Source organism: Leptopilina heterotoma, unplaced genomic scaffold, assembly GCF_015476425.1.
Source record: "Leptopilina heterotoma isolate Lh14 unplaced genomic scaffold, ASM1547642v1 Lhet_65, whole genome shotgun sequence".
Taxonomy (NCBI): domain Eukaryota; kingdom Metazoa; phylum Arthropoda; class Insecta; order Hymenoptera; family Figitidae; genus Leptopilina; species Leptopilina heterotoma.
In genome coordinates, this window is record NW_025111152.1 from 5,088,807 (window position 1) to 5,104,987 (window position 16,181).

Here is a 16,181-nt window from a genome sequence, read left to right on the forward strand (position 1 = left end):
TCACTTCTGTTACATCAATTTTTTATTACAAAAATTTGCCCACTTTAATTAGCGCAATATTACTAGATAATGATAGTCATAATAAGTTAGTAAAAAAAATTAACTAATCATTATATTAATATTCAAATAATATGTTCCCCTTATGAGGGCCGTCATTTAAGGGCCCCCCTAATAGTATATTTATGATAACTCCAGGACAAAAAGTAGCCTCAAAAGGTCTCTTTAAACCTAGGTCAAATCTGACCAATTTTTTAACCTTCATACCCAAAAATCGGCCCCATTGATTAGGCAGGGCTCGAACCTAGATCCGCAAATCCCGTAAAGGTTCTTAAATTTTCTTGAATTTCGTAAAAGAAATTTTTTTTGAAAAAAGGTCCGTAAACTCCGTAATTTGATTGAAAATGGACGAAAAGTTCGTAAATTGTACGATATAATTTGGAGAATTTCAGAGAAATTACAAATGATTGCAGAAAATGAATTATTTTCAAAAGTAATAAAATTCTTCGTGCGGAATTCAATTATATTCGAAAATCTTTAAAAATTATTGTCAAAATTTCAATTATATCTTTAGAAATAATAAAATTCTTTTCCAAAATTCAATTATTTTCAAAAATTTTAATAAAATTTTAATTATTTTCAAAAATTTTAATAACATTTTAAAAATTCAATGATTTTTAATATCTATACTATTTTAATAAAATTTTCAAAAATAATTCAACTATTGAAAAAAATTTTAATAACATTCAACGCAAACATTTAATTATTTTCATAAAATAACGAAAATTTCACAGAAATTCAATTACTGTATTTGAAAACTGTGATTATTATTAAAATTTTTATTAAAATTCGTCAAAAGAATTCAATTACCTATTTCAAAATTTATTATTAAAATTTTTCATAATAATTTTATAATAAAATAATTTTTATATCTCTTTATCTAACTATTTAGCAAAAACATTTTTTTATTTTACTAAGGAAAATAAAATTTAGGCGACTTTGAAAAGCAGCTGCAATTTTGATTTTTAAAAAAGTGATCTCAAGGTGGCCACGATTCAAAAATTCACTGAAAAATTAAAAAAATAGTTGCAAAAATCAATTTAAGGTAATTTTATTTGAAATGTATTGTTTTTGTCTTATAATCATTAAATCAATAGTTGCAAACTCTGTTTTTTGCTTATTAGAAGCCAATCTAAAATATTGTTAATTATTTATCCTATTTCATACATTAAAAACTAAATTATTTTATTATTCATCATAAATTTTTCCAAATCGATAAAATTTACATTTTCCATAATACATTTTGATAAATATTACATCGTAAAAAAATTCAAAAGTGATTTTACATAAAAACGTATGGTGGCCACCTTAGGGCCAGGACGACATTTTTTAAAAGTTATCAAAAAATTGCATAACACACAATTTTATCGATATTCATTTATAATATTATTGTATTATATGTAAACAAAATTACCACAAAGTTTAGAACTTTTAAACTATAAACTATAATCACAGTACCAATTTGAAAACAATGCTTTTAAAATTTTTTTTTACCGAAATTTAACAATGTCCCTGTTAGAAATTAACGCCCTTAGTTATACACGTCTAAACATAACCAAAAACTTCGTCTTCATAAACAATGAAAATAACCTGAAGCATTCATTTTTGCGAAATAATGCACAAGAATTTCCCTAAGGTGGACACCTTGGGGCCCTCTACCTTATTTAATTAAAGAATTTCCGAATAATTGAAATTTTCTAAAATTGAATTATAAACAAAAGAATTTGAAAATTCTCAAAGTACTCTTTCAAAAATTATTAAATAAAATAATGGATTCATAAAAGAATTTTAGTTAAAATCACTAAAAAATTGAATTTTGGAGAAGTTACAAATTATTGCAGAAATTCAATTATTTTCAAAAGTAATAAAATTCTTCGCAGAAATTCAAGTATGTTCAAAAAACTTTAAATTTTTCGTAGGGATTCAATTATTTTCACAAACAATAAAACTCATCTCAGAATTTCAATTAGTTTTAATACAATTTTTATCGAATTTCTCGAAATATGTAATTATTCTTAAAAATTGTATTAAAATTTGTCAAAAGGATTTTATTATTTTAAATTTTTTGATTAAATTCTTCATGACAATTGAATTTTAAGAAACATTTAATTATTCAATAAATATTATTTATTTTTGTATTTAAATAATTGAATTCTATGAAGATTTTCTAATAAAAATTGATTTAAAAATAAATTTCAGTTAAAATTTCAGATAATAATTGAATATTAAAAGCAATATAGCCCGAATATTTATAAATAATTGGATTTTTAAATTAATTTGTTTGAATTTGTCAAAGAACTTTTTCGAAAATTATTAAAAATAATTGATTAAAAGAAGAATTTTAGTTAAAAATTCTTGAAGATAATAATTGAATTAAAATGATGAAAATAATTTTATAAAAGTACAATATTCTCATAATATAAAATAATTATTTTATCACTGGACCATCTTTAATTATTATACAACCCTAGTAGAAATTTGTCATAGTATCTTTAAGGGCACTGGACAGTTCCACTGGAAAATTTCGAGGCACTTTACAGTTAAACTGGCTAAAAACTATAAAGTGATGTCACGCTAATTTCTTCAAGTTATTGTCCAGTCAAATTTTACAGTTTCTGATCATCAGTCCTGTAGAAAAACTATACAAAATAATTCACTTGGAAATGTCAAAACTTTCTTTATATTGACGTTACGTATTAAACACGTACAAAGGACCCCGCACAAAATACATAGAAAAAAACTTTCGGTCAAATTAATTAATACTTACAGAAAGTATGTAAAATGTAATTCTAAAAAAGATTTTCCTCTGACAAAATATCGATTTCCGGGTTGATTTACTCGCTAGCATTCATTAAAGGTCAAACACCAAAAATCGCAACATATGCGGGATAGAATTAATAAACGTACATAGGTAACCAATAATGTTAAAACAAGTTTACTTTAATAAATAATAAATAATAAATAATAAATAATAAATGATAATTAATAAACAATAAATAATAAATAATAAATAATAAATGATAAATGATAAATAATAAATAATAAACAATAAACAATAAAAAATAAGTAATAAGTAATAAATAATAAATAATGAATAATAAATAATAAATAATAATTAATAAATGATAAATCATAAATAATAAATAATAAATAATAAATAATAAACAATAAACAATAAACAATAAATAATAAATAATAAATAATAAATAATAAATAATAAGTAATAAGTAATAAACAATAAACAATAAGTAATAAGTAATAAATAATAAATAATAAATAATAATTAATAAATGATAAATCATAAATAATAAATAATAAATAATAAACAATAAACAATAAATAATAAATAATAAATAATAAATAATAAGTAATAAGTAATAAACAATAAACAATAAGTAATAAATAATAAATAATAAACAATAAGTAATAAGTAATAAGTAATAAGTAATAAGTAATAAATAATAAATAATGAATAATAAGTAATAAGTAATAAGTAATAAGTAATAATTAATAAATGATAAATAATAAATAATAAATAATAAACAATAAATAATAAATAATAAATAATAATTAATAAATGATAAATGATAAATAATAAATAATAAATAATAAATAATAAGTAATAAATAATAAATGATAAATAATAAATAATAAATAATAAACAATAAATAATAAGTAATAAATAATAAATAATAAACAATAAACAATAAATAATAAATAATAAATAATAAATAATAAGTAATAAATAATAAATAATAAATAATAAATGATAAATAATAAATAATAAATAATAAACAATAAATAATAAGTAATAAGTAATAAATAATAAATAATAAACAATAAACAATAAACAATAAATAATAAGTAATAAGTAATAAGTAATAAGTAATAAGTAATAAATAATAAATAATAAATAATAATAAAAAATAGTATTAAACAATCAACTATAAATACATAAATAAAGTACAATAATTCTTGTTAAAGCCAAAACAGTCAAAAAGTCTTTGTTTTATTTAATAAAGTAGATAAATAATAATATTTGCAAGAAAAGTGCTAGTTTACTTAAATGTTAATGCAGTAGAAAATTGTTGATTACTGTACTTTGAAAAGAGTGCAGGAAAGTATACTTTTCCGCACTCAGTGCAGGAAAGTGTACTTTCCTGAACTCTTTTCTGCAAAGCATAGCATACTAAACTGTAGTATACTATACTAAAACCATTTTAAATGGCTGTTTTAATACTCAGGTTTTATACAAAGCACAGGGTACACCTCGTACGAAAGAAGCTATTATTAGACGAAAGTAATCTTCATTTTGTTTTTGGGGGTATTGGTACCAGACACTTATCTATTTGGTTGTTTAATTCGTCTGACAAGAACAAGATTTAAACTGCAACTATTAGAGGAAGGCATTGATTCTAATGATTTATTAACCAAAGACAAAATATGTAGATTTTAAGAAGCAAATAATTAATGACCTGGTCCCAGCCTCCAAAGACAAAATGGAGATTATTTCTATTTGCTTCACCATAAAGCAAGTCAGTAAATGCTCGAGTTCTATGAATAGTAAAACCACATTATCAATATCAAGCATACGATTTTCATTTGTTTTTCAATTCACATAGGGCATACGGCCTTCACTTGTTTTCATCTCGTAAAAGACATGTTATTGTCAGTTATTTTTGACGGGCAAGAACATACGACTGTCAATTGTTTTTATAGGATTCAAGATACATGTTTTTCATGTGTTTTCAACGCATGTAACACGTACTACTGTCATTTGATTTCAACTCACTCATGACATACGATTGTCAGTTGTTTTCATCTAAAAATCATACGACTATCATTTGTTTTTGGAGGACTTTAGTACACATGGTCATTGTGTTTTCAACGCATGTAGCACATACAACGGTCATTTGACTCAACCCACATACAATTGTAAGTTGTTTTCATCATAAAAGGACATACGATTGTCATTTGTTTTTCGAAGCCATTTGGAAAGTCGTATTAATGCTTTATATTTAATGTGGTTTCACCATTCATAGCATTCGAGCATTTACTATTTTGCTTTATTGTAAGATGCATAGATTCATAAAGAAGGTTTAACTTTTTTTGTCTATGTGAAACTTTTTTCTGCATTCATACTTGTGAATGATACATGTATGTTATAATTATATTGTGGTGATTGCGTGCAATAATTGTATTGAGTGAATGTGTTTAAAATGGCTTTATTTGGTCGCATGCGGTGTTTTGTATGCGATAATGCTTTTATTCCGCGAGTTATGGTGCGATTAGATGGAGTCGAAAATGATGTTAAAAGAGAAATCGCAATTACGAGACGTAACGAAGCACAACGACCTGCCGCTGATATGAATCCTGAGAGACGTATCTGTAATAATTGCAATATTACTATTTCACGAGAGATACGAATGTTGGAGGAAGATCCTCAGTGTATGAGATTAAATGTCATATCTCAGACATCTTCTCACACTTGTGTTGTCTGCAATGCTCCTAACAATGTTCATAGGCTTTCGTTAAACTCTAGAGTAAACATTTTTGTTAAACGAAATATATATATTCCAGTTAACAACGTTTGTTGCAATGAACATTTGGATGAGAGCGGTTTCCTTCAAGCTGACATTGTTGATCAGCTTAGATTCATAAATAGGCCGTACATAATAAGAGGTCGAGAATTGCAATCACTGCTGGAAGCTCTACGTGGAGAAGTATTTAATGTCGCTCAGGGTAAATTCAATGATGAGCATGGATTGACAGACCAGGAATGTAATGTGCTAACTTCATTATCAAAGGAACAATTTCTTGATTTGTTTGCTTATTGTGAAAATGCAATTGAAGTACCTGGTGGACATCGCTATGTTTCTAAGAAAGATCTTCTGTGTTTTCTTACAAAATTACGTCAAGGTCTAAGCGATGAATTACTACGTGTAATGTTTAATTATTCTTCGAGACAAGCTACTAGTCTAGCAATTGCAACAGTTAGAAAAACATTAATGCAACAGTTCGTAGTTGAAAATATAGGGTTCGCAGCTATTTCAAGGGATGAGTTTATTGAAAGGCATACTACTGACTTTTCGAATAAGTTGTATAATCCAGATCCTGAAAATCCAAAAGCAATTATTTACAATGATTGCACTTATTTGGATATTGAAAAAAGTTCTTGTTTTAAAGCATTGCGACAATCCTTTTGCGTTCATAAATCTAAACATTTGGTTAAACCTTCGGTGTTGGTGGCTTCAGATGGATATATACTCGATATTCAAGGACCATATTTTTCAAATGCGAAAAATAATGATGCAAAAATCTTAATAAAAGAGTTCCAAAGAGATATTAATGGCATGCGTAGATGGATTCAACCTGAAGATATTTTCGTTGTCGATCGAGGATATAGAGACGCAATTCCATTTCTTGATAGAGTTGGTATTGTGCCTAAAATGCCACCTCTATTGGACCGTAATCAGAGACAGTTTACTACTGAGCAGGCAAATGAATCGCGTCTAATAACGAAAACAAGATGGATAGTAGAAGCAATTAATGGACATTTAAAAATAATGTTTAAATTCTTTTCGGGCACTATCTCTACATCTCACGTTCCAAATCTTTCAGATTTTCTTCGGATTGCAGGAGCAATAATTAATAAGTATCGAGGTCCAATAACAATGGAAGGAGCGAATGAAGAGATGGCTCAAGAAATGTTAAATCGCAGTACAATGCCTAACGTCGTACAAGCGAGAGTAGAGTTAGAAAATCTGCAAAATAGAAGAGCACGATGGGTTCTATTGACTGCTGCTCATGTTCCTCTTTTTCCACAACTGACTGTCAATTACCTTAAAGATTTAACAACTGGAACGTACCAGTTACATCTTGCTCCATCTTACGTACAAGATACCATATTAAGAGCAGAAGAAGAGGATGAGAACGATGACATTGAACAGGCAATTGAAATAGACAACACTCAAATTGAAGAAGGTTTTATTCGTCTACGTATCTACTCAAGATTTACAAATGCAAAACGGCATCAAATATGGATTGTCTTTAATACAGAGTACAACCCAGAGAATGATCAAGACCAGGATAACAATCCCATTCTAGGGTACTACTGCATATGCAAGGTAGGAGCCCGAACATTAGGTGCGTGTGCTCACATCACATCCATTCTCTGGTTTTTAGGATACGCTAGACACGAGGATAACGTTAGATATCCTTCAACACGATTATTAAGAACTGTGCAAAACGCTGCAATGGATGTTGACAACCATGAAATAATAGACCCCTACATTTAAAACAAACCCGGACAAAAAAAACTCTTGCTCTTAATGGCTAGAAAAATCGCTACTTCTTGCCTTAACTGGCTGGAACTATGATTTCCTGCCTTAAATGGCCGGAGGATATGTTACTTCTTTCCTTGATTGGATGGAAGTAACACATTCTTGCCTTAACTGGCTGGAACTATGATTTCCTGCCTTAAATGGCCGGAGGATATGTTACTTCTTCCCTTGATTGGATGGAAGTAACACATTCTTGCCTTAACTGGCTGGAACTATGATTTCCTGCCTTGAATGGCCGGAGGATATGTTACTTCTTCCCTTGATTGGATGGAAGTAACACATTCTTGCCTTAACTGGCTGGAACTATGATTTCCTGCCTTGAATGGCCGGAGGATATGTTACTTCTTCCCTTGATTGGATGGAAGTAACACATTCTTGCCTTAACTGGCTGGAACTATGATTTCCTGCCTTAAATGGCCGGAGAGGATATGTTACTTCTTCCCTTGATTGGATGGAAGTAACACATTCTTGCCTTAACTGGCTGGAACTATGATTTCCTGCCTTAAATGGCCGGAGGATATGTTACTTCTTCCCTTGATTGGATGGAAGTAACACATTCTTGCCTTAACTGACTGGAACTATGATTTCCTGCCTTGAATGGCCGGAGAGGATATGTTACTTCTTCCCTTGATTGGATGGAAGTAACACATTCTTGCCTTAACTGGCTGGAACTATGATTTCCTGCCTTAAATGGCCGGAGGAAATGTTACTTCTTCCCTTGATTGGATGGAAGTAACACATTCTTGCCTTAACTGGCTGGAACTATGATTTCCTGCCTTAAATGGCCGGAGGATATGTTACTTCTTCCCTTGATTGGATGGATGTATACATTCTTGCCTTAACTGGCTGGAACTATGATTTCCTGCCTTAAATGGCCGGAGAGGATATGTTACTTCTTCCCTTGATTGGATGGAAGTAACACATTCTTGCCTTAACTGACTGGAACTATGATTTCCTGCCTTGAATGGCCGGAGGATATGTTACTTCTTCCCTTGATTGGATGGAAGTAACACATTCTTGCCTTAACTGGCTGGAACTATGATTTCCTGCCTTGAATGGCCGGAGGATATGTTACTTCTTCCCTTGATTGGATGGAAGTAACACATTCTTGCCTTAACTGGCTGGAACTATGATTTCCTGCCTTAAATGGCCGGAGAGGATATGTTACTTCTTCCCTTGATTGGATGGAAGTAACACATTCTTGCCTTAACTGGCTGGAACTATGATTTCCTGCCTTAAATGGCCGGAGGATATGTTACTTCTTCCCTTGATTGGATGGAAGTAACACATTCTTGCCTTAACTGGCTGGAACTATGATTTCCTGCCTTGAATGGCCGGAGGATATGTTACTTCTTTCCTTGATTGGATGGAAGTAACACATTCTTGCCTTAACTGACTGGAACTATGATTTCCTGCCTTGAATGGCCGGAGGATATGTTACTTCTTCCCTTGATTGGATGGAAGTAACACATTCTTGCCTTAACTGGCTGGAACTATGATTTCCTGCCTTAAATGGCCGGAGGAAATGTTACTTCTTCCCTTGATTGGATGGAAGTAACACATTCTTGCCTTAACTGGCTGGAACTATGATTTCCTGCCTTAAATGGCCGGAGGATATGTTACTTCTTCCCTTGATTGGATGGATGTATACATTCTTGCCTTAACTGGCTGGAACTATGATTTCCTGCCTTAAATGGCCGGAGAGGATATGTTACTTCTTCCCTTGATTGGATGGAAGTAACACATTCTTGCCTTAACTGACTGGAACTATGATTTCCTGCCTTGAATGGCCGGAGGATATGTTACTTCTTCCCTTGATTGGATGGAAGTAACACATTCTTGCCTTAACTGGCTGGAACTATGATTTCCTGCCTTGAATGGCCGGAGGATATGTTACTTCTTCCCTTGATTGGATGGAAGTAACACATTCTTGCCTTAACTGGCTGGAACTATGATTTCCTGCCTTAAATGGCCGGAGAGGATATGTTACTTCTTCCCTTGATTGGATGGAAGTAACACATTCTTGCCTTAACTGGCTGGAACTATGATTTCCTGCCTTAAATGGCCGGAGGATATGTTACTTCTTCCCTTGATTGGATGGAAGTAACACATTCTTGCCTTAACTGACTGGAACTATGATTTCCTGCCTTGAATGGCCGGAGGATATGTTACTTCTTCCCTTGATTGGATGGAAGTAACACATTCTTGCCTTAACTGGCTGGAACTATGATTTCCTGCCTTAAATGGCCGGAGGAAATGTTACTTCTTCCCTTGATTGGATGGAAGTAACACATTCTTGCCTTAACTGGCTGGAACTATGATTTCCTGCCTTAAATGGCCGGAGGATATGTTACTTCTTCCCTTGATTGGATGGATGTATACATTCTTGCCTTAACTGGCTGGAACTATGATTTCCTGCCTTAAATGGCCGGAGAGGATATGTTACTTCTTCCCTTGATTGGATGGAAGTAACACATTCTTGCCTTAACTGGCTGGAACTATGATTTCCTGCCTTAAATGGCCGGAGGATATGTTACTTCTTCCCTTGATTGGATGGAAGTAACACATTCTTGCCTTAACTGGCTGGAACTATGATTTCCTGCCTTGAATGGCCGGAGGATATGTTACTTCTTCCCTTGATTGGATGGAAGTAACACATTCTTGCCTTAACTGGCTGGAACTATGATTTCCTGCCTTAAATGGCCGGAGAGGATATGTTACTTCTTCCCTTGATTGGATGGAAGTAACACATTCTTGCCTTAACTGACTGGAACTATGATTTCCTGCCTTGAATGGCCGGAGGATATGTTACTTCTTCCCTTGATTGGATGGAAGTAACACATTCTTGCCTTAACTGGCTGGAACTATGATTTCCTGCCTTGAATGGCCGGAGGATATGTTACTTCTTCCCTTGATTGGATGGAAGTAACACATTCTTGCCTTAACTGGCTGGAACTATGATTTCCTGCCTTAAATGGCCGGAGGAAATGTTACTTCTTCCCTTGATTGGATGGAAGTAACACATTCTTGCCTTAACTGGCTGGAACTATGATTTCCTGCCTTAAATGGCCGGAGGATATGTTACTTCTTCCCTTGATTGGATGGATGTATACATTCTTGCCTTAACTGGCTGGAACTATGATTTCCTGCCTTGAATGGCCGGAGGATATGTTACTTCTTCCCTTGATTGGATGGAAGTAACACATTCTTGCCTTAACTTATTATTTATTATTTATTGTTTATTGTTTATTATTTATTACTTATTATTTATTGTTTATTGTTTATTATTTATTACTTATTACTTATTATTTACTATTTATTATTTATCATTTATTTTTTATTGTTTATTATTTATTATTTATCATTTATCATTTATTATTTATTATTTATTATTTATTGTTTATTAATTATCATTTATTATTTATTATTTATTATTTATTATTTATTAAAGTAAACTTGTTTTAACATTATTGGTTACCTATGTACGTTTATTAATTCTATCCCGCATATGTTGCGATTTTTGGTGTTTGACCTTTAATGAATGCTAGCGAGTAAATCAACCCGGAAATCGATATTTTGTCAGAGGAAAATCTTTTTTAGAATTACATTTTACATACTTTCTGTAAGTATTAATTAATTTGACCGAAAGTTTTTTTCTATGTATTTTGTGCGGGGTCCTTTGAAAATATAACGTTAAATTTTTTTGTCAACAAATTAAATAAATTAAAATTTTACGAAACTATATTTTTACTGTTGGTGTATCTATTGTTCCGTATAATAAATGATTTATAATAAATTATCTGTAAAATTATTTTTAAATAACTACATAATTAAAAAAAAATATATAAATTACTGATTCTTGAACACATGTCATTTTTTTACATTAAACAACATTCACTTTTTCCTTTAATTAAGCACAACACTGAAATAAATATTATTATTTTATCACACTACAAACTTATAAGAAAACCCTAATATGAAGAATTAATTCAGTTCAAACGAAAAATATCTAGCGGTTTCGGGGAGCGAACTCGGGTCACACTGGGACGAAATACCTAAACGCACGCTTTACGCATCACGGCCGTTCTAGTCGATGGACGATTCCGGAAAAATAAGAACCATACTCTACCGGCAGGTAAAGCAGTTCCCTTTTTCATCTTTTCTAGCTCAACTGGCGAATTACTGGACAGCTACTGCATAACACTCTAAAGTTGAACTTATTGATTATTACTGTATAGAAGTTCTGTCTGTCCAGTTATTCTCATGGTACTGTCTAGGCGTTCCGTGAAATTATGTTTCAAAGTTTGTCGTGGCGTTAGCGCTACCGTCAGTCCAGCAACTGAACAGTGTTGTGTAGACATTTTCCATAAATACATCAGAGTATACACTGAAAGAAATAATTCGCGGGTGTAACTAGAATTATGTCTATTTTTTCCGTAAGGAATTAGTAATAAATTGTTACTGTCTACTGTCATTAATTATAGACAGTTCTGTTATTCAGATCGGAGAGCTATACATATGTCAACGTCAATTCATCAATGTAAAACATAACCTCACTTTATTGGACCAATTCTAACTTTTTGTATGTAACAGGTTTGTTAAATTAATATTTATACATATAATAAGAGTATATAATCTTGAAAAGAAATTGTCTTCTGAATTTAAAAAATTAGTTATTTTAATTAACTCAATTAATTGAAGCGAATTTTAAAAAAATTTTTTTTTTCTAAAGGAATTTTCATTAAAAATAAATTTTGATTGAAAAGAAATTTTTATTATTAAATCAAAATTTTAATATTAAATAATTTAAAAAATTTGTTATTTAGTTGTCAACAGTAAAATAAAAGAACAAAATTAAAATTATAAAAACTATAAACTGTAAAACCAAAAGATTTATTTTATAGAAAATATTTCGAAAATGTCAATACACAACTGTTTAGTTACTGAAACTGGCGGTAGCGCTAACGCCACGACAAACTTTGGAACATCATTTCTCGGAACGCCTCGACAGTGCCATGAAAATAACTGTACAGGACTTCTATGCAGTAATAATCAAGTTCAACTTTATATTTTCTTTAACAGTGTTATGCAGTAGCTGTCTAGTAATTCGCCAGTTAAGCTAGATTAAACTTCCATGACTAAAACTGTACAGTAACTTGAATAAATCTAGTCATGCCACGACAAATTTCTACTAGGGAACATGAAGAAGTCGAAGACTCGGAGTTATCCCAATGGGAAATTGCCAATGCTCACCATTGGCTAAATAATGGACCAATATTGGCTGCCAACAGTTTTTTCTTGGTCAAACATTGGCAACCAATATCGGGCTATTATTGCCAGAGTCTTGGGATGATCACGACTTTGCCAATATTGGATCACTATTGGCTGCCAAGGCAAATGCCGGACTTTCCAAGCCTTGGTTATTCATTGGCAACAAAGATTGGACCAATATTAATGACCAATTAATTACCAATGCTTTAAAATTAAATTAATGCTTGGTCATTTATTGGTTACCAATACTGAACCAACGTTTGAAATCAATATTTTTCAAGTACCAACACATAGCAAAAATTTAAAAAAAAAAAAATTAAATTATTAATCTAAAGAAAAAAAAATTAATTTAATTAGAACACTCTGTTAAAAACAGAATGTGATAAAAATCAGACAAAGATAATATTTGTCTAAGTTTGAGAATGCAAGCGTCTCTCCTTATATAGAACTGGTAACACAACTTGCTAGTGAGTGAAAGAAGCTCTGGCGCACCCTGGTGTTCGATTTTGAAATGTCCCGCGCTGCTTCAAAGTATATGCTCGAAACTACTTTGGATAAGTGCCACCAGGGTGCGCCAAAGTTTCTTCCTCTCGTTAGCAAGTGGTGTTACCAGTTCTATATAAGGAGAGACGCTTGCATTCTCAAACTTAGACAAATATTATCTTTGTCAGATTTTTATCACATTCTGTTTTTAACAGAGTGTTTTAATTAAATCAATTTTTTTTTCTTTAGATTAATAATTTAATTTTTTTTTTTTGAAAAATTTTTGCTATGTGTTGGTATTTGTAAAATATTGATTTCAAACGTTGGTTCAGTATTGGTAACTAATAAATAACCAAGCATTAATTTAATTTTAAAGCATTGGTAATTAATTGGTCATTAATATTGGTCCAATCTTTGTTGCCAATGAATATCCAAGGCTTGGAAAGTCCGACATTTGCCTTGGCAGCCAATAGTGATCCAATATTGGCTGCCAATGCTTGGCAAAGTCGTGATCATCCCAAGACTCTGGCAATAGTGGCCCAATATTGGTTGCTATTATTGCACCATCATTGGTACTGCTGGCTCCCAATATAGGACCATTATTGCGCCAATGGTTAATTTCCCATTCGGTATCGATATCTTCATGTTTTATAGTTGTAAAAATTCAATTTTTAAGAGAAAAATGGTCGAAAAAATAAAGCAATCAGAAACGCATTGGAAAGACTTTTTTAAAAATGTGTTTTTTGAATTCTAAAGGTCAGAAAACGTGAATAGTAAATTAAAAATCGAAACTTTTCAATTATAAAACATGCTTCCATATAAAAAATAGAATTAAATAATAATAAAAATGTGTTAAAATAAGAACGTTCCAGTTTTATTTGAATAATTCAGAATTTTCCGTCTGCTCGTACAAATATTGTAGAATATAAAATAAATTCTAATTTAAGGAGTTAATTCAATATTATAATAAATTATTTTTGGAAATGTAAGTTTCAGAATGATCTTTTTTTTATTTGAAGTTTTCACCCGCAAACATTGAAAAGTGGCTAATTAGAAATTGTTTAACCGTGCTTAATATCAACCCTCTGAGTTTCGTAAAGCTTTTGAGCGATCAGACTAAAAGTGTGTATTGGTGCATATAAGCCGTGGCAAAATGCTTAAATATGCATTAAACAAACAACCCGAGTTTACAGCACAACCTTATGTATACGCGATGCAAATTTCGGATTAAATTCACCTTAACAAATATATTTTAATTATTCGCATATTTTTACCCCTCTCTCTCACTTTTACACACACTCTTTTTTCTTTTGCGAGAAATTATACATATATACATATATATTTTGGATTTTATTACAAAAATTTTAATTATTGTTTTATTATTTTGTTCTTTTTTTATTTATTATTAATTTATGTAATTATATATTCGTATTATAATAAGTTATTTAATAGAGTAAAAATATAATAATAAATATTCTTAAATATACACGGAAAAAGGGTTCAACTGGAATAACCACAAATTGTAGGGTAGAGGGCCCTAAGGTGGCCAACTTTTAAAAAATGTCGTCCTGGCCCTAATGATAAATCGTCCAACGTCCTTCCGGCAGGACGAAAAAGACTCAGGTGAGTCCCTCCGAAATCACTAAAGAAAACTAACATGGATTCAGATAAATAAAAAATGATATATATCATTGGAAAGGTAACGAAACAAGCTTTCAGCGCACATAAATATCGAGCTTGTAAGTTCAAAACTAAGGGCTGGGTAGTTTGAAGAAGTTACATGTTCCAAAAATTCACATAATTTTTAGTCACAGAATGACGAAGCCCGGTCCTGACGGCAGGACGCTTTTCGCTTTATTTAAGAGACTACCTAGCCCAGGTTTATAAATTTAAAGACTCGATATTTACATCAATTGAAAGCTTGTTTCATTACCTTTCCAACGATATATTTATTCGCGCCTGAGTATTACTTAGATATACTGAACAATATTAAAAATGATTTTTTTTTTAATTGAACAATTAGGTTTCATTCTTTGAACGTTTCTGAAGAGAAAGAGACTTGTCCGGTCAAAAAACATTGATTTTTGGGGATTTTACATTAAATTTACGAAAAAATGTTTTTTTCACTGTTTAAAAACATAGCAAGTTTGAAGGCTTTGAAAAATGGTTTAAATTATTATTTTAAAAAGTCAAAAATATGGATTTTTTCGTCTTTTCGTCTATTTTAATCCCAAGGAGTGCCAGAAAAGAAAAGTTGAATTCCCTTTTTTTAAAAGCCTTTTTTTCGGAACGTCCTTCCGGCAGGACGGGCGTTTGTACGATTTATCACTAAGGTCTCGAACATGCGTTTTTATGTACAATCACTTTTGAATTTTTTTACGATGTAATATTTATCAAAATATATTATGGAAAATGTAAATTTTATCGATTTGGAAAATTTTACGATGAATAATAAAATAATTTAGTTTTTAATGTACACGAAGAAAAATGGGAAAATGATTTATGCACTCAGTGTAGTACTCCTTTATAGAATAATATGTGACAGGTACACACTATAGTATTAGAAGTTTCATAACTGAACACTTTGGGACTGAACACAAGTTATCCCATTCATCAGCTTAAACAAGACTGTTTATATAGTCTAAGAGGGAATAAGAGTATAAAAAATTGTAATGAGAAATTACTTTCTCATGTAATTGTTAAAAGAACGCGGCAGTGTACAAAACACAAGTCAATAATAGAAGTGAATATTGAACAACTAGTACTCAGTCCAGTTCTTTCGAGAAATGAACGCCGTGCATATAAAGTAGATACCTACTCGAAAACCACAAGTTATTCTCTCTCTCTCACACTAATGGTCGTTCACTTATCTTACCGTTTCACTTACTCTTACTACTCTCAACTATTATGCAGAGCAGTTAAGTTAATTAAATTATTAAATATTGCTTTGAAAATAATTAATTATACATTTCATTCAAGGTCAATTCACTAGATTCTAGATTAGATTTATTCAATGTGTACTATACA

General features: G+C 30.7%; 2 protein-coding genes across 2 annotated transcripts in view; both read left to right on the forward strand.

Annotated features, from left to right (window-relative positions):
* LOC122509938 (two pore potassium channel protein sup-9) overlaps positions 1-16,181 on the forward strand; it is a 366,618-nt gene that overhangs the window by 157,954 nt on the left and 192,483 nt on the right. The gene's annotated exons all lie outside the window — the stretch shown is intronic.
* Positions 5,337-7,355, forward strand: LOC122509995. The gene has a single exon (XM_043624361.1). The coding sequence runs from the start codon at positions 5,337-5,339 to the stop codon at positions 7,353-7,355; it is 2,019 nt and encodes a 672-aa protein (XP_043480296.1).

Coding starts and splice junctions, on each gene's coding strand:
- LOC122509995 (XM_043624361.1), top strand. CDS start 5,337: ATGGTGCGATTAGATGGAGTCGAAAATGATGTTAAAAGAGAAATCGCA.